Raw genomic sequence first — 15,356 nt, 5'->3', positions numbered from 1 at the left:
CCTGAATAGGCGGTCCCTGAATAGGCGGTCCCTGAATAGGCGGTCCCTGAATAGGCGGTCCCTGAATAGGCGGTCCCTGAATAGGCGGTCCCTGAGCAGGTGGTCCCTGAACATGCGGTCCTTGAACATGCGGTCCTTGAGCAGGTGGTCCCTGAATAGGTCGACTTCTCCGTGAGCCAGCTTCCCCACCTTCAATCCGACGTTGTTGTTCTCTTATCTCGTCGACCGGCTCGATCAAAGCCGGGTATACGTCGACATGTGGCCCTATTATGTTGCCCCATCCTGTCCACCCTGGTGGGCGGGGTCGAGCCTCTTGTATCGCTAGAAGTCTATTTCCATTGAGAGGTTCTTGTAGCAGCTGCCTCTTCGGTTCCGGTGTCACTCCTAATACCCCAGTAAGTACTTGCGGCTCTGCTAGACCTTGCCGTAGCTGTCTCGGTCTTTCCCTCGCTAAAGCTTTCGCACCTTGTCTTGATGGCCTGTCGGACGCTCCTCCTGGAGGCACTAGATTCCCATCAGCCAGACATTTCATCACTTTCAGAAGAGGAATTCAACAGTTTGTCTTTACCTTGTTGCGGTACTCCAAATCCATATAACTGGGGATCGGGGGGCGGGTGAGGATGAATGTCTGGGTCATATTGTTCATAGACTACCACATCACCCCCACGAGCTAAGCACATGGCCAGAATTAGCACATCAGAAAAAGTTCCGGAATGTATAACGCAAGGGATACATGAAGAATGTGAGCAAATCCTTCCCGTAAGCCGCAATATCTGAGAGATAGCTCGTATATATCGCCAACCAGGTTTGCTTATAGCGACTTACGCCGATCCGACAAGACATACATTACATCATCTGATAACCTTGAACACGTACAAAAAGAGGCATAGGAACATGCTCAACACAAGTAAAGTGACAACAATCCAAATCCATTTACACTCACCCTGATTTGTGACTCCGCCATCATCCGGAGTGTATGGCGGTTCATGGACCATGTACTCAGTCGGCGGCGTGTCTATTCCGTTGTTTGGATCATTTTCCTGTTGGGGAGGGTTATTATGCTTGGATAGCATCTTTAATGTTCCTGCTAAGTATCGACTGTGTCCTTCAGTTGGGGACTTTGGCCGATGGACCTTGTTCTTGGGGGCCTGTGTGAATAAAGGCGGCCGCTGGTATGAACTATAATTGTAACCTTCACCTGTGCCAGCCTGAGTCGGTACTACCATCTCACCAACGGGCATTTGTCGACGATACTTCTTGCCCTGAGGCCCCTCTGTCCACGATGGCGGGACGACTGGTTCTCCATATGGTCGAGATCTTCGCGTCCCCAGATGTAGAGGTTCGAGCCTATTGCTCGTATGGCTAGTTGGCTGTTTAGCAGCGACATCCTGCAACTCTCTGGCAGCATTGGCCAGGATGGCCCCCCGTCCTGCCGAAAGCCTCCCGGTACCACTTGACAGGGGTTCAGGTTCCGCATTGACAAACTCCACGTGTTGGTCCCCTGGTGGGTTTGCGTCAAGGGAAGTTCTTTGCGACGGATCCTCGAGCCGCTTGCCGGGTTCTTCAGACATTGCTTATCAAGTTGCTGGAGTGGTGGATGTGGATAGCTTGAATAAAAGTATAATGCTCGAGTACACACTGGAAGTACGCCTCGTAGTTTAAATTCCTCAGAATGCGAGCCCAAAGGCTTGTAAGCTCAAGATGTCTTGGAAAACAATATGGTCAGCCCGGACACCCCGTGCGGAGCGATGATAGTCAAATATATCTGGGACAACTTGCATTATCGAAGGGGTTCATTCACGCTAGGTTTCGAATGAACTTCCTTTCACCTATATCGATCGAAGTAATTGATTCAACAAAAATAGAACAGGCGCAATGTATTCCTTTGACTTTGTTGGACGCTTCTTTGTCCCTGAAAGCATCAACAAGAATTTCCCACGAGGCGGAAATTGCAAAGTGAAAGATCTATGAGCCGGCGTCAGCATTGCCAGTAACAAAGCCAATCGAATTCGACGCTAAACTTACCTAAACCTTCGTATACCCGCCGAAGTCTGAGCAAAAGCACTCATGCACTTTACTGCAATCTTCACTTTGAAGGAGCAAGTCTCTCGCAAGTTGTGCTGTTGATCGATCGGATAGTTAGTTCAGTTGAACAGAAAAGTCCATCACATTGAGTTCGCTGAGCATCCAACATACAGGGACGGTAAATCCCGCGAGGACAGTGAAAAAAAGACAGATATCGTCTCTCCATGGCCCTCATCACACCTGTCAGATGTCCTCCTGGCCTTTCCAATGTACATTTTCAGCACATTTCCGCCCTAGAAGATAATCGAAGAAATTTCCTTCTTTTCTTTCATTGTTGCCTGATAAAGGTCAAACAATCTCTATCTAGGGGAGGCAAAACTGGGACGAAGATCAACAAAGAAAGTCAAAGTACTCGGTACATTCCTCGGAGGATTCCTAGCACTGCTGACACCGAATGACTGGCAAACTAGCAATGGAAAGTGCTTACTTGCCTCAGCGTTAGTTTCTATTGTCGTTGGAATGTTCTTTTATGGATAGCCTGAGTGTTGATCTTAGTCAAAAGATTTTGTTATGGTGTGATATACGTTGTACTTGGTAGTCGTGCTCGCTAGTACTCGTCCAGGACAATGATGATTCAACACAACCGGTATCAGCTGGAATCCGACTTTATGATGTGACTGGCCAGTATTCTCTGACAGGGTTGCCTGCTCTAGAAGAATCATCAAGAAACAATAATGATCTTGGCAGCTGACCAGCTCAGAGCTTCGCTGTAAAGACCACCAGCATCGCGTACCTTGTCATATAGGTTATGTCACATCGGCCTAGCGAACATGCTTAATTGGCGGTTTCGCATTCCACAGCTCAGTCAAGGATGGCACTGAAGGTGAAGGTCAGTCCTGGACTACGTTCCACAGAACGAGGGGCAGGCAATCAGGCAGTCAGTCAGGCAGGCACGAGACCAGGGCCCTCAGCTCCTGCCATCCCCTTACTACTAAGTTTACAACCCAACAGCAGGCAAAGCGCAACCCCGTCGTCCCTGAGCCTGGTAGTCCGTACAGCACTTCACAGTGCACCTTCGCTGCGGATTTGTTGCACAATTTCGACTTTGAATAGAAGAATAAGGAAAAGATGACATTATGTACGATTTAAGAAAAAGACCACATATGATCACCGCAGGCAATTGGCCACGCAATGCTGGTATGCTTGTCGTATGAACTATACTCAAGAACAGTATATGGAAGACATTCGGCGTTGCTCAGAGGTATCTGGAATGATGTGCCCCTTCAATCGAGAGCTAACACTCATTGCCAGTATCGGGGCTCGTCAAAGACATGGTACCGATGACCACGAACTCCCTGGCCGCGGAACAACGCAGGGAATCGACGGCCTTCAGGGACCATTTCCTCGGGGATACGCATTTCATTTTCCGGTTCCGGCTCGCCAATCACAAATTTACCGACCTATTAAGAATAGCTGGTTAGAGGGGAAAGAATCGTGGAAGTTAAATAGGCCAAAGGAGCATACCTGGATCTCAGTGTCGGTGATCGAGTCACGGCTAACTCTTGCGTAGCCTGTTCTCTTCAACCTCTTGTACAAGATGTACTCGCACCAACGGTCCCAGTCCGTGGGATCAATGTCCTTCATACCACTGATATCACTGACATAAGTGTTGTAGTTGCCCTCGAGCGGTTTGGTGACCAAGTAGCTCAGCAACACCATCGGACGAGACGACGAACCCATCAGGTTGGACAAGTACTCCGTTTGCAGACGACGGTCTTCCGGATCCTCCTCCTGACCCGAATGGAAGACCACAACATCAACAAGCTCACCATACATGTCCAAAGTGGCGTGGATGGCCGGGGCAAGCTCACCAACAGGTGAAGGGAGTAGGTGATGGGTGGAGTTGACAATGGGGAATTTGGAGAGCAAGGCAGATCCCCAGGTGTGCTTGTTGGGACCAGGTCCAAAGTCCGCGTACATTCCCAGGTCGTCCGCCAAGAATTGCGTAACATCACGGTTGCCCATGATGATGCGTTGGTTGTCTGACTCGAGCAAGCCGATCACATCAAGCTCAAGCTCCTGGATTACATCGCGCATGCGCCGCTCAGATGCCCACATATCGTTATCGAGGCCGAAGTGGATCGTCCAGATGCCCATGGTGGCAACTTTGTCGTCCTTGTGATAAGAAGTGTAGTCATTAGTGGGGAAGCGGAGGTATGCGATGGAGACGGAGAGCAGTTGCAGGAGCGCGAGAACGTAGATGAAGTATGAACGCTGTCTTCTGCTGTTGGGGCTAACGGCCTTGATTTTCGGGCTGGAAGCATTCGACACACCCGCCGAGAAGACACCAGCGCCAATGGACAACATGATGGTGATCACGACCCAATCCGTGTGCTCTCTGACGAGGTATCCGCCAGGAACAAAGGCGTAAGCAACGACCCAAACGTGGAACAGAATCAAGAAAATGTACAAGACGCAGCCCACACCGAACGTAGATGCAGGAGAATGTCTAACGGCCGAGGAAAGGAGAACGGGAGTCACGGCCAGGAGGTAGAACGTGAGAACGAGACCGCCATAGTATCCGGTCCAGTGACTGTAGCAGGTAAGGAATGTGGCACCCAGAGAGCCAAGTCCGAACGCTGTCCAACTACCGGCCACAGAAGGATAAAAGAGGCCGTAGACGAGACCAGCACCCATGGTAAAGATGGTGACGGCACCGTGGGGAGCCGCGATGGGGCCCCGCACCGGATAACCCTCCCAGACCCAAGACATCATCGTACTAGAGTCTGAAAGAAGGTAGTGCATGGCGAACATCAAACCACCAACACCTAGACCGGCCAAGAACGGAGAGCCCTTCTTTCCACTCGACGGTAGATAATCTCCTCCGCTCGTGGCAGGTCTACGGTAGGATCGAAGGACAGCCAGGACGGCGAGAAGAAGTCCAATCTTGTTCCATCCACCGTTCTGCGCGTGCATGATCGGCCACAGAGGGTTGTTGGTAGCGCATGCGAACTTGGCGACGCTAGACAGAATCAAACCGATGCTCCATGAAAGGATACGGGACTCCAATCTGACGTTGTTCGCCCTCTCCGCATACAAGCTAGCGGCCCAGGTAACACAGCTGCAGACAACAGCGAAGCCCATAACGAAGAGGCGGTTGGCAGGGTCTTGCACCTTATATGCCAGGAGTCCGGACAGCGAGAGCAGGTGGAAAAGGCGAGGGTTCTTGATTGCCGCAGATTTGATGGCCGGGATGCCGAGGAGCAAAGGCGAAAGGTAGCAGACAATGGCTGCCTCATATCCGGAAATACCCATGTGCCAAAGGGGGAAGTCTACATCCAATCAGACATGCGATCCTGCAGATAAGAAACGCACTACTTACACCAGACGAGAACGGGAAGGGCAGTGCAGAGGGTCCAGAAGACGAACTACAACTTATCAGCAACCACATAATTTGAGGGAAAGCCCGATCTGAAGCGTACCCCATTGTAGACGTCTGCAGCAGCATCGATGATTTCAGACCAGAAAAAGCCCTCGCCAAACGTATTTCCGACAGGCTTGCCCTTCCTGACTACGAGTTAACTGCCATGTTCAGGTTAAGTCTGGAAATCAGATTGTACACACTCTTTTTCAAGGACAGAGTCCGCAGTGGTCTTCAACTGCCTGGAAGTTTGCGAATCTTAGATCACGTCTTTCAAATACCGACAACCATCTTTTGGTGACTGTACATTTTCCTCTCTTGCTCTGCATTACTTTGGAAGCCATTGTACATACCCTCTGCTAACCCCCTTGACATCCCTCACAACAATCTCGAATGCGTCAAAGTCAAGAGCTGTGACGGCATCGAATCCGACATCAAACAAAATAAGCGACCACTCGAAGAAGGCGTATCTCGTGTAAGCTGGCCAAAGGTTAACAATCTCATCCACAGCAGCAGCAGCAGCATCCATGCGATCTTACCCCCAGGAACCTTGTGCACTTTGTGTTGGATGAAGTAGTAGATCAGTGGCACCAGAGTGCCAAAGAACAGGCTGGCCAAAATCTTGCGGTACTTGACAGCGCGGCGGTTGTTCGGGCTGAGGGCGAGGCAACCGAGAGTCCAGGGCAAAGTTGCCACCAGGTACGAGATCATGAAAATATCGTGCCAGTCGTGATCATCAGTCGAGGTAACGTAAGTCCAGCCTCCGCACGTGAATGTCCGGAACAAGCCCACACCAGCGACCAGCTTTGGCAGGGCGGAGTTAGGGCGGGCAGTCAGGAGGTACCAAAGGAAGACGAGGGCAAAACGAGGACCGGAAGTGATGGCAATGAAGACTTGGAAGAAAGAGCGTTCAGGATAGCGATCACCGATGGTGGCCGACACGGAAGGGAACCATTCATCAGGGTAGCCGTAGTGTTCGTTCTGGACGATCTTGTGGAAATGCAAGGACATTCCCACTACCAGGGCACTGAAGAAGGCCGTATAGGCCACAGCCGTATGTGCCCAAGAGATCCATTTTCCATTGACCTGAGAGATGGTCAATTAGCCTGACAAACCGCGAAGCGCAGAGACACTAACCGCCACAACGGCATCCCCATCTTTATATCTGGGTGCCATGGCAGCACAGGGAGGCACCGAGCACGGACTCCGGCCAATTAAAAGAATAAGCTATAAAGAAACAGACTAAGGGGGATAGAAATGAGCGTCAATAAAAGAGAAATGAAACGAGAAGGGAAAAGAAAAGCGAAAGAGCGGGTCGTACAAAGAATCCCAACAGCGAGAAGCCCAAGATTCCCCTGAAGGTGAGAGACAGATGATGGGATGACCTTCGGAGCGAGGCTCGGCAACACGCGGGCGGCGCGCTCCAGCCACTAGCCCTGATCAGGCAGGCGGCCAGGTCCCTGGGTGGAGATCTCGTGCGGGATGCCGACAACTTTTTTTGCCTATTGTCTGGTTCTGGCTGGATTTCTGGGTTGCAAAGGAACTGCTGAAGTCGCTGCTTGCCAAAGCCATCCAGAGCAATCATGTCAGCTGCTACCGACAAGGCCCGCTTCTTTTTGGAGAAGTCGGTCCCTGAGCTCAAGGAGTTTGAGCGGAAGAAAATCTTCTCTAAGGTAATTGGCGCTCATGGTCATCATCTATCTACCCACCTCAATGCGCCTAGAAAACTGACATGCCGTTTCATCTGCTTGCAGGAGGAAATCACAGCCATCATCAAGAAACGGTCCGACTTTGAGCACAAACTGAATGCACGTGGCGCCCTGCCCGTTGACTTCGTCCGATATGCGCAATACGAGATGAACCTAGACACCCTGCGCCGGAAGAGGGTGAAGCGATTGGGAATCAGGTCGGCGGGATACACTGGGCAGAGGCGCATCTTTTTCATCCTTGACCGCGCGACTCGCAAGTTTCATGGAGATGTGGGCTTGTGGGTGCAGTACCTCGAATACGCAAAACAACAAAAGGCCTACAAAAAGGTCTCGAGCATCCTTACAGACGCCTTGCGGTTACATCCCGCCAACGTCGATTTGTGGCTATACGCTGCGCAATACGCTGTGGATGAGCATGCGGATATGACACAATCTAGGGGTTACATGCAGCGCGGATTGCGCTTTTGCAAGAGTTCGAAGAAGCTGTGGCTCCACTATGCCAAACTGGAATTGATATATATCGCCAAATTGGTTGCTCGACAGCGAATCTTGGGTCTCGATAAGCCGATTGAAGCCCCGAAGCCAGCGGAGGAGGATGATATGGATGCCGACATGATCGCTATGCCCAAGATTACTGGAGAAGATATCAACCCCGGTGCTGGAGAGGATGGCGGTGTGGATCAAGTCGCTTTGGACAACCTTGCCAACACCCCTGCCCTGACTGGTGCCATCCCTCTCGCCATTTTCGATACGGCCATGAAGAACTTCGAAAACGACGACCGTTTCGGTCATGAATTCTACGATATGGCAGTCGAGTTCGACGACCTGCCCTGTCTGCACAAGATTCTCGGCCATGTGGTCGACGTGATGCAGCAGAGCAAGCCCAACAGCCCCCATACGCAAATCTGCTACATCAAATTCCCCACCGCCGGACTCCAGGTCACTTCGCCCGAATTCCCACGTGCGTTTAGCGCATCATTTGCCCGTATCAAGGAGTACCGGAATAACCCCAACGTCGCCAAGGAGATCATCAGCTGGCTACAGCCCCTTGAGAAGACAGAAGGCGTGGATGCGTCTCTCCAAAAGGCGATTTCTGCGACTATCCGTAACGCGGAACGCATTGTACAGGAAGCATAGAGCTTACATTTCTTTTAAATCATTCATCGGCGTTTATCGGGCTTTTTCCGTCGCAAGCTTAATGGGCAATGAGAATGAGGGAAAGGTCCTCTTGGTTATTAGGTGATGAAAAGTTAGCATGTTTGTTAGTCGTCATAACTACCCCGGCGGCTGCTCTTTTTGCTGCTGTGCATTTTCTTCGACTTGATGCGGGCTTCGTTTGCAGCTTTTTTTCTGCGCTAGATCAGTCCGAGGTTCGCATGTTCCTCAAAGTGGATCCTAAATACCCAGAGGGAAAATACATACAGTTTTTGTACCTTGTCACGTTGTTCTTGCGAAGTCTCTCCGGGAATCGTGTCCTCTGCTATGCTCTTGAGGAGCTGGTGGAGCTTATCGTAGCAAGCCTCCACATTGGCGGTCTGTCTGCGCGACTCATCCGATTGAATGACCAGAAACTGGGATTTCGCCGCGACGTATCGAGACGCTTGCAGCGGGGCATGTAGAAGTTGGGGGACGAAAGGCAGTAACGATTTGAGGGGGACTCGTAATGTGGCTTTCGAGTTCACCCTATACGAAGTAGCAGTGACAATTACATGTTAGTCACCAATCAATGGGAGTGGTTGGGTTCAGGACCGATGGCGGCAACCGACTTGTTCACGTTTTGACCTCCAGGGCCACTAGAACGACTAAAGGAAATCTCGCAGATGTCACGCGGGATGGTGATAGCCTTTGAATTGAGCCTAGCGACCCATTCCCTAGCCGCCGTCAGGTGGTGGTCCGAATCTAGGCCCGAGGGAGTCGAGATGGCGGCGGCTCGCCTGGACGCAAAAGTTCGTGTCGCGACGGTGGGGCGGGACGAAGGGGGATAATAGCAAGCGAGGGAAACGCGGTGAAAATTACGGGGGAGAGAAAGCCGGGCATGTGCCATGATGGATTCTAATCCACGGCTTACATGATTCGCTCGCACCATGTTCGCAGCAGCAGTAGTAACAGCAGTAGTAGCAGCAGTAGCAGTGCGCGGGGAAGGGAGGTGCCGCGCAGCTGCAGGTAGGACCGATAGGAACAGGGACATTGAATTAAGGATGGGTATGCTAACGAGTAACAAGCACGAGGATCTTCCAGAAGCCGAGCTAGAGTAAAGTAGCTTTTAGTACGGATATGACGGAGTTACTTTCACCAAGGACCCGTCAGGTAATTTAAAAGTAGGGTGACCGGCAGGGTCGGGCTGATGGTTCGTCAACGGGTAGGGTAGACACCAATCTCAGTAGTTAGCAGCGGTCGGCCTCGGTTGCGATTTTTAGTGAGATAGTAGCTTGATCGTTAATCAAAGATGGATGTTTAGATTCTTCAGACTAAAAAGAGTACTAAGTAGGTAGATGGATGGATAGGTTGGGTCGGTCACCGCTTGAAATTATGAACAATGATTCCGATACCGACACCAAGGTGGCACTCCAAACAATAACAACAACAAACCAGTCAGTTGACTTCCAAGTGTTCCGAGCCTTAGACCAAGCTAACTAGTCTAGTTACTACTTAGTTATTACTTATTAGTATTATTGTGTAGTCACCACAGACGGAAGAACTCCGTCGGAGCGAGGCAACAAGGATCTGGCCCCGAAGATGGCAAGATGGCAAGATGGCATCATGGGGCCCAGGGATATTCTTAGAGGGACTTAACGTTTTTTAGTTTACTCTGTTAGTCTAGATACTCCGTAGTTAGTACAAAAGTAGTCGGGCTTGACTAATTGATACCGATGCCAACTACGACCAGTTCCAGAAGAGAAAATAGTCCAGGTGCGCCATGACCCGCCGCTAGTGTCCGATCCAGCCAGTCACACCGCATGGCTGGACCTGCTGAAGCACTAAAACACCCCGATCAGGCATGGCGCCGGTACTGACTTGCGCAAACTTTGACCTTTCCGTAACTTTCAAGTTACGCCGTGGAGCTCGAATCTTCTCAGTATTCTCACCACCCTTTTCTCTTTCCTCTTTCCTCTTTCTCTTCTCCCCCCCTCCACCACCAGAGATTGAATCTGTGTGAAAGCGCGAAAAAGCAGTCCAGCCATCCATCATCCATCTGGTGGATAAGGAATTGTTTCTTCCCTGCTCCATTTACCATTTTAGCTCCTCCATCGCAATCTTGCGTCTGCTGATCGCTTGTCCCTCGTTCTGTTCCAATTCCTGACAATTGTCATTGGGTATTGATGAAATAATACGCGCTCCTCCTCATCTCTCACTTCCTCATCGCCTTTCCTTGTTGTTCCGTGACTCCATCTTGCTAGAGCTTTCTATAACGGCTTGTTCCTGATTTTTCTCCCCTTTTGCTCACCCATCCTTGTACTATTATTTCTTTTTTTTTTTCCCCTTTCAGTTGTTCTCTTCTTATACTGTTTACTCCATCCATTTCTCCGTTGCGCTTATCGCTTTGTTATTTACGCGCTTTTTCCTTCCCTCCCCCGCCTCCCTTCACAAAAAAAAGTCTCACTGGTTCTTGTGTTATCCTCGGACAGGATCCAGGGGTGTGAGTGTCAGAGACTGTGTGTGTGTGGCTTGTCTTTTTATCTTCTCTCTCGCCATCCGTCTCTTTACTCTTCACCCATCCACACCATCGGAAGACAAGAAAGAAAAAAGAAGAAGCCCACCCCTCTCTCTTTTACTACTTCCCTCTGGGTTGCTGCTATCCCTTTTACCGCCCCGGCTCCAACGGCCCGGTTCATTTTGCAAGATAGCCCCACCTTAGCTTTGTCGATTTTCCAAAAACCCCATCTCCGTGTGGTTCTTGTCGGACCTTCTTGTGTGCTCTTGTAGATGAATCGACCTCTCCCCCCCTGGTCTACATGACGCCCAGCTCCCCAGATGAAGCTCTTCACTTCCGCGGCAAGACCCTGACTCCCGAGAGCCCTCGTCCGCTACACGTCGCGGAACCTGCCAGGATCCCGGTGCTTCAGAATCAAATGGACCCTGTTTTTAACGACACGTCGACTTATGAGAAGTCCGAGGCCTTCCTTGGCAATAGTTCCCAGGCGCATCCCAATGATTCCACCTCACTTCGTGGCCAATATGCAGGGCCCGGCGAAGTGAGGGGAACTACTGGCTCCGTGCAAGTGCCGGAGCAACCACCACCGCGCCAACCACCAAACACTCAAGGTAGCTTCCACTCGGATTCGTCGCAGGTGGAGGATGGATCGATGAACAAGATTGCCCACGCACTGTCTGCTACGGCTACAACTGCCCAGGCGTCCTTTGCATCAGACCAACCCGCGCCTCCCATGGCCGGCGGTACCTCCTCCGCAGCCCAGGACGCTCCAACAGACTCTTCTCTAACCACTCTGCCTCCATCAGATCCCGCCTCCCTCCTAGCTCCTCCTCCTCCCCCCGATGTCCCTCCCTCTTCCTCCCATGCCGCTCAAGACACCCCCAGTGCGAGCGAGGTAGACCACGCAGTCGCCAGCTGGACCGCCCAGCCCGCGCCGCAAACTCGCCTAGACTCCCAGAGCAAAGCTGATGATAACACTGGTGAGGATGGTGTCGATTTTCAGAACCTCCTCGATAATCTGCCCCCTTCTTCCACTGCGCCCTCTGCCCCTGCGGTCTCAGAGACAGCGCCTTTGTCTACAGACGTTTCTGCCCTTCCCCAGGCAGGAACGGATGACGAGGCGCTCCAATCTTCCCTGGGACTTCCCCCTCGCCCCCCTCCCCAGGAGAAGCCCTCTATCCATCCCAACTACAATGCCAGTGATGACATCCGGTCATATCACCAGCTCCCCCCTAATACTTCCAATGCACAGCCCTCCCCCTCCTCCACCTACACCGCCCAGCAGAGTAATTATCAGTCCAATCTGGGCCTCCCATCATTGGCTGCGGCTGGCGCACCGGGGACGTCCTCGGGTGCCAGCGCTTTGCCCCCTCCCCCCGTGCCGAGTTTCCAGCAGTCTACATCTACTACTACCTCCGAGACTCAGGACTCCCCAGGACCAGTGAATAACAGAAAGGGTGGCGGTGAACGGGTAGTGGCCCGACAGAACAAGGGTTCCGATGAAGACACGCCATGGGGCCCCGAGGTGCAGAAGAAGTACGATGAGTTTCTGCATGACGAGAGGATCTACGTAACCGAGGGTCTTTGGGACCGGTTCCCGCCGGGGTCTAGATTGTTTGTTGGTTAGTACCACTTGCTGTGTATGAAGACAAAGGCCCGAACAGTGATCTGACCGAGGTCGCAGGTAATCTGCCCACCGAAAGAGTGACGAAGCGCGATTTATTCCACATATTCCACAAGTTCGGGAAGTTGGCGCAGATATCCATCAAGCAGGCCTACGGGTTCATCCAGTTCCTTGACTCGTCTGCCTGTAAACAGGCTCTCGATGCTGAGCAAGGAGCTGTTGTTAGAGGACGCAAAGTCCGTAAGTATACCCACTCGACAATGGATGTCCTCGCTTGAGACTCATCCGTGTTGCACCAGATCTCGAAATTTCGAAGCCACAGAGGAGCACAAGGCCCGGGGCCGCCCCGGCAGAACCTTCTCGCGCTCCTCCACCAAGGCGCTCGAGGTCTCCAGAATTCAGCCGGAGTGGTCCTTCTGGCAGCCGCAGTGCGAGAGCCCCGGCTGATCGTTACGACCGTCCGTACGAATCGGGGCGCGTGCCATTCAGCGATTTTAGGGATGAGCCCGGTCACCGTAGACGTGACGACTATCGGCCACCCCCTCCGCCTCGCTCGCCGTCTCCTCGTGCTTTCCGCGCCAGGGACGGGTACCGGTCTCGGGATAGAACTCCAGAGCGGTACGAACGACGCGAGAGGCGGCGTTCCCGGTCGCCCTACACGAGAGATCGCAGATATCGCACCCCAAGCCCACGGGGCCGTGGGTCTTACGAGGGTGATGCAGACCTGCCCGTTCCTCGGCGAGCTCCGAGAGACGTACCAGAAGTACAAATTCTTGTGCTCGAGGAATTGGATCGGTGAGTGGTTCCTGCTTTTCTTCTCTGTGGACCATCCATGCAATGTCTAATGCCGTGGCCAGCAACTTCATTTTCTTTGTGGAGAACTCTTTCCGTAACCGGGGTCTCCGGGTGGATGTGCTCGTCCTTGGACCCCGGATTCCCCTGAACGCTGCTGTTCAACGACAGATCCAGGAGGGCGTACTTGCTGTAGTGAGGCTTTCGCGCCCGAGTCAGTTCTCTAGGAAAATCCCCCTGCAGGTGTTTGACCGGAGCGGGGGGGCAGACAATGTTCGCTCCAACGGTGAGTCGCCATTATCCTCAGTAAGTCTGCATGGGTTGTGGTTCGCTGACAGTTGTTCCTGCTAGAATACCCTGATGTCGAGCCCAGTATCGCCGCCGAAATCGTGTTCCATGCCCAGTCGATGCAGCGTGGCGCTCCCCCGGCGCCTTTCCCTCCCAACCCGGCATTTGGGGTTCCCCCGCTTCCTGCTCCGGCCGCAACAGTGCCTCCTCAGGCGCCGCTGCCTACCGTCGCCAATCAGCCCAATATTGCCAATCTGATTACCTCCCTTGACGGGCCCACACTACAATCGCTGCTGGGAGTGCTCCAGCAACGGCCGCCAGCCGTGCCAACGGCGCAGCAGCCGTTTCCTAGTGCCAGCACGCCGCATGGCGCAGCAGACCTCGCTAGCCTGCTGAACGCTGCCACTCGCCAGCCTGTTGCTGCTAACCCGCAACAGCCACTAGCTCCACCGCCCTTTCCTCTGCAAGCGCCAAATGCTCCTTTGGTCTCCGACCCCAACTTGATTTCGTTACTTGCCAAGGGACTTGGAGGCCAACAGCCTCAAAACCAGGCAGCTGTTGGTCCCCATGTGCAGAACATCATGAACCAACTGGGCAAATGGAAGCAATGATTGATGACATTCCCTGTTTTCTCTCGTCTTTTCTCTTTCCTCTCTTCCTCTTTCTCTCTGGCTTCGCAGTCGTTGGCGACATTCAAGGAGTCGGGCGTTGACTGATTGATTGATCGAGAATCGGATATGGAACGTTACCGCAGGTAAGGGTTATGAAGGTTCTGTTGTTGGGTTGATTTTCTTGCGCACTCGATCGAATCAGCGAATACACGTTATAGGGGTGCAATGGTTCGGTTTGCTTTGAGGTATTGAATTAGACATCGGACAGCGATGTTGGGGTTCTATGCGGAGCTTTTGTATCTATTCTTATCCCCGGATTCTTGTGGGGTCTCAGGCATAGTGACTAGCATGACAGACACAATGCAAGCACACGGTAATTTTAATAAGCCACAGTTCCAGCCTATAGTGGAAAGTATCTAGTAGCATGCGGTCCGGCAGTCATTGGAAGCCTGGTAACCGTACATCAATATCGTACAGGTAGAAAGCCCTCAACGGGCGCCGCCACTTCCCCGATCACAAGCAATCACCTCAACTATTCTTTTTTCCATATTCTTTACCGAGAGTTCCACCCTTGTGCTTTTAATTCTTGAACCTGGGCCGCATCTTCCTTCTTGATCCGCTCAATTGTCTTGTCCCGGTTATACTCCATCACGCGCTTCTCCTTGAAATATTTGACCTGTTCATTCATACGTATATAATTAGCTTCAGATTCAATACTAAGAGACGAAATTGCCATGATCTTTTTATCTCATGCCGCAGTGAACCCCAGCAACAAGCGAAAACTAATGCGCGAGGAAGAAAGGGAAAAAACACATACCCACGCCCTCGAACAAGCCGTTTCAAACTCTGCAATCTCCTTTCCACACTTCCGGCGCGCCTCCTTGTCATCCTTAATTGCATCCAAGATATCATTGCGGTCGAGGCAGGTAAAGAACATGTCGCGGCCCTCGTAGCATCGTTGGCGGGAGGTTCGATCGGGAGCTATGCGGCCACCATCGGAGGCGGTGTTGGTAGATTCGGAGGACCAGGGAAGCCAGCCCATTGTTATTGTGTGTATATGGTTGCGTAGAAGGGGTGAGAGGAATAGATGGGGTTTCTAGAATGTCCGGATATTGAACGACAATAATTGAGATGATGCATTTGGTTGCTCCGCTCCGCCGCCGCGGACGCCGGTCATGTGGCGCTAACCCGTCCGGTCAAGTTGGCTCCAACATCGCCGAACGGCGCTCTGGAT

At 52.1% G+C, this 15,356-nt stretch overlaps 6 protein-coding genes across 6 annotated transcripts; 2 read left to right on the top strand and 4 right to left on the bottom strand.

The window, feature by feature from the left end:
• Window positions 1-450: 450 nt before the first annotated feature.
• BO85DRAFT_382017 (uncharacterized protein) lies at window positions 451-1,571 on the bottom strand (the record flags this gene model as incomplete). Its single annotated transcript, XM_025656451.1, has 3 exons — window positions 451-504; window positions 582-670; window positions 944-1,571. 3 exons carry the CDS (start codon window positions 1,569-1,571, stop codon window positions 451-453), a joined length of 771 nt encoding a protein of 256 aa, XP_025511205.1.
• Window positions 1,572-3,326: 1,755 nt separating this feature from the next.
• On the bottom strand, window positions 3,327-6,622 carry BO85DRAFT_382099 (putative integral plasma membrane protein; the record flags this gene model as incomplete). Its single annotated transcript, XM_025656454.1, has 8 exons — window positions 3,327-3,485; window positions 3,550-5,357; window positions 5,408-5,453; window positions 5,508-5,592; window positions 5,650-5,688; window positions 5,800-5,926; window positions 5,986-6,532; window positions 6,584-6,622. 8 exons carry the CDS (start codon window positions 6,620-6,622, stop codon window positions 3,327-3,329), a joined length of 2,850 nt encoding a protein of 949 aa, XP_025511204.1.
• A 347-nt stretch (window positions 6,623-6,969) lies between these two features.
• BO85DRAFT_406437 (snoRNA-binding rRNA-processing protein UTP6) lies at window positions 6,970-8,611 on the top strand. Its single transcript, XM_025657334.1, has 2 exons — window positions 6,970-7,119; window positions 7,201-8,611. The coding sequence occupies exons 1-2, from the start codon at window positions 7,030-7,032 to the stop codon at window positions 8,290-8,292; spliced, it is 1,182 nt and encodes a 393-aa protein (XP_025511203.1). The 5' UTR covers window positions 6,970-7,029; the 3' UTR covers window positions 8,293-8,611.
• Window positions 8,235-9,713, bottom strand: BO85DRAFT_162228 (peptidyl-tRNA hydrolase domain protein). The gene is made up of 3 exons (XM_025654241.1): window positions 8,922-9,713; window positions 8,578-8,838; window positions 8,235-8,505 (listed from the first exon to the last, which is right to left on the bottom strand). Exons 1-3 carry the CDS (start codon window positions 9,341-9,343, stop codon window positions 8,418-8,420), a joined length of 771 nt encoding a protein of 256 aa, XP_025511202.1. The 5' UTR covers window positions 9,344-9,713; the 3' UTR covers window positions 8,235-8,417.
• Window positions 9,714-10,746: 1,033 nt separating this feature from the next.
• On the top strand, window positions 10,747-14,496 carry BO85DRAFT_162183 (putative RNA-binding protein (Nab3)). Its single transcript, XM_025654240.1, has 5 exons — window positions 10,747-12,429; window positions 12,492-12,671; window positions 12,731-13,226; window positions 13,289-13,509; window positions 13,575-14,496. Exons 1-5 carry the CDS (start codon window positions 11,109-11,111, stop codon window positions 14,120-14,122), a joined length of 2,766 nt encoding a protein of 921 aa, XP_025511201.1. The 5' UTR covers window positions 10,747-11,108; the 3' UTR covers window positions 14,123-14,496.
• Window positions 14,341-15,305, bottom strand: BO85DRAFT_453375 (cytochrome c oxidase subunit 6B family protein). The gene is made up of 2 exons (XM_025661039.1): window positions 14,940-15,305; window positions 14,341-14,798 (listed from the first exon to the last, which is right to left on the bottom strand). Exons 1-2 carry the CDS (start codon window positions 15,162-15,164, stop codon window positions 14,676-14,678), a joined length of 348 nt encoding a protein of 115 aa, XP_025511200.1. The 5' UTR covers window positions 15,165-15,305; the 3' UTR covers window positions 14,341-14,675.
• Between the last annotated feature and the right edge of the window lie 51 nt (window positions 15,306-15,356).

Source organism: Aspergillus piperis (genome assembly GCF_003184755.1).
Source record: "Aspergillus piperis CBS 112811 unplaced genomic scaffold BO85scaffold_25, whole genome shotgun sequence".
NCBI lineage: Eukaryota > Fungi > Ascomycota > Eurotiomycetes > Eurotiales > Aspergillaceae > Aspergillus > Aspergillus piperis.
This window is presented reverse-complemented; position numbering and strand designations above follow the sequence as displayed.

What these genes read in the sequence shown, in the direction of transcription:
- BO85DRAFT_406437 (XM_025657334.1), top strand. Translation starts at nt 7,030, where the DNA reads ATGTCAGCTGCTACCGACAAGGCCCGCTTCTTTTTGGAGAAGTCGGTC. An exon ending in GGAAGAAAATCTTCTCTAAG is followed by an intron (nt 7,120 to 7,200) that starts GTAATTGGCGCT and finishes ATCTGCTTGCAG; the next exon opens with GAGGAAATCACAGCCATCAT.
- BO85DRAFT_162228 (XM_025654241.1), bottom strand. Translation starts at nt 9,343, where the DNA reads ATGTCCCTGTTCCTATCGGTCCTACCTGCAGCTGCGCGGCACCTCCCT. An exon ending in GGAGGTCAAAACGTGAACAA is followed by an intron (nt 8,839 to 8,921) that starts GTCGGTTGCCGC and finishes TACTTCGTATAG; the next exon opens with GGTGAACTCGAAAGCCACAT. An exon ending in CGTGACAAGGTACAAAAACT is followed by an intron (nt 8,506 to 8,577) that starts GTATGTATTTTC and finishes GATCTAGCGCAG; the next exon opens with AAAAAAAGCTGCAAACGAAG.
- BO85DRAFT_453375 (XM_025661039.1), bottom strand. Translation starts at nt 15,164, where the DNA reads ATGGGCTGGCTTCCCTGGTCCTCCGAATCTACCAACACCGCCTCCGAT. An exon ending in CGGCTTGTTCGAGGGCGTGG is followed by an intron (nt 14,799 to 14,939) that starts GTATGTGTTTTT and finishes ATGAATGAACAG; the next exon opens with GTCAAATATTTCAAGGAGAA.
- BO85DRAFT_162183 (XM_025654240.1), top strand. Translation starts at nt 11,109, where the DNA reads ATGACGCCCAGCTCCCCAGATGAAGCTCTTCACTTCCGCGGCAAGACC. An exon ending in GTGCTCGAGGAATTGGATCG is followed by an intron (nt 13,227 to 13,288) that starts GTGAGTGGTTCC and finishes TGCCGTGGCCAG; the next exon opens with CAACTTCATTTTCTTTGTGG. An exon ending in AGACAATGTTCGCTCCAACG is followed by an intron (nt 13,510 to 13,574) that starts GTGAGTCGCCAT and finishes TGTTCCTGCTAG; the next exon opens with AATACCCTGATGTCGAGCCC.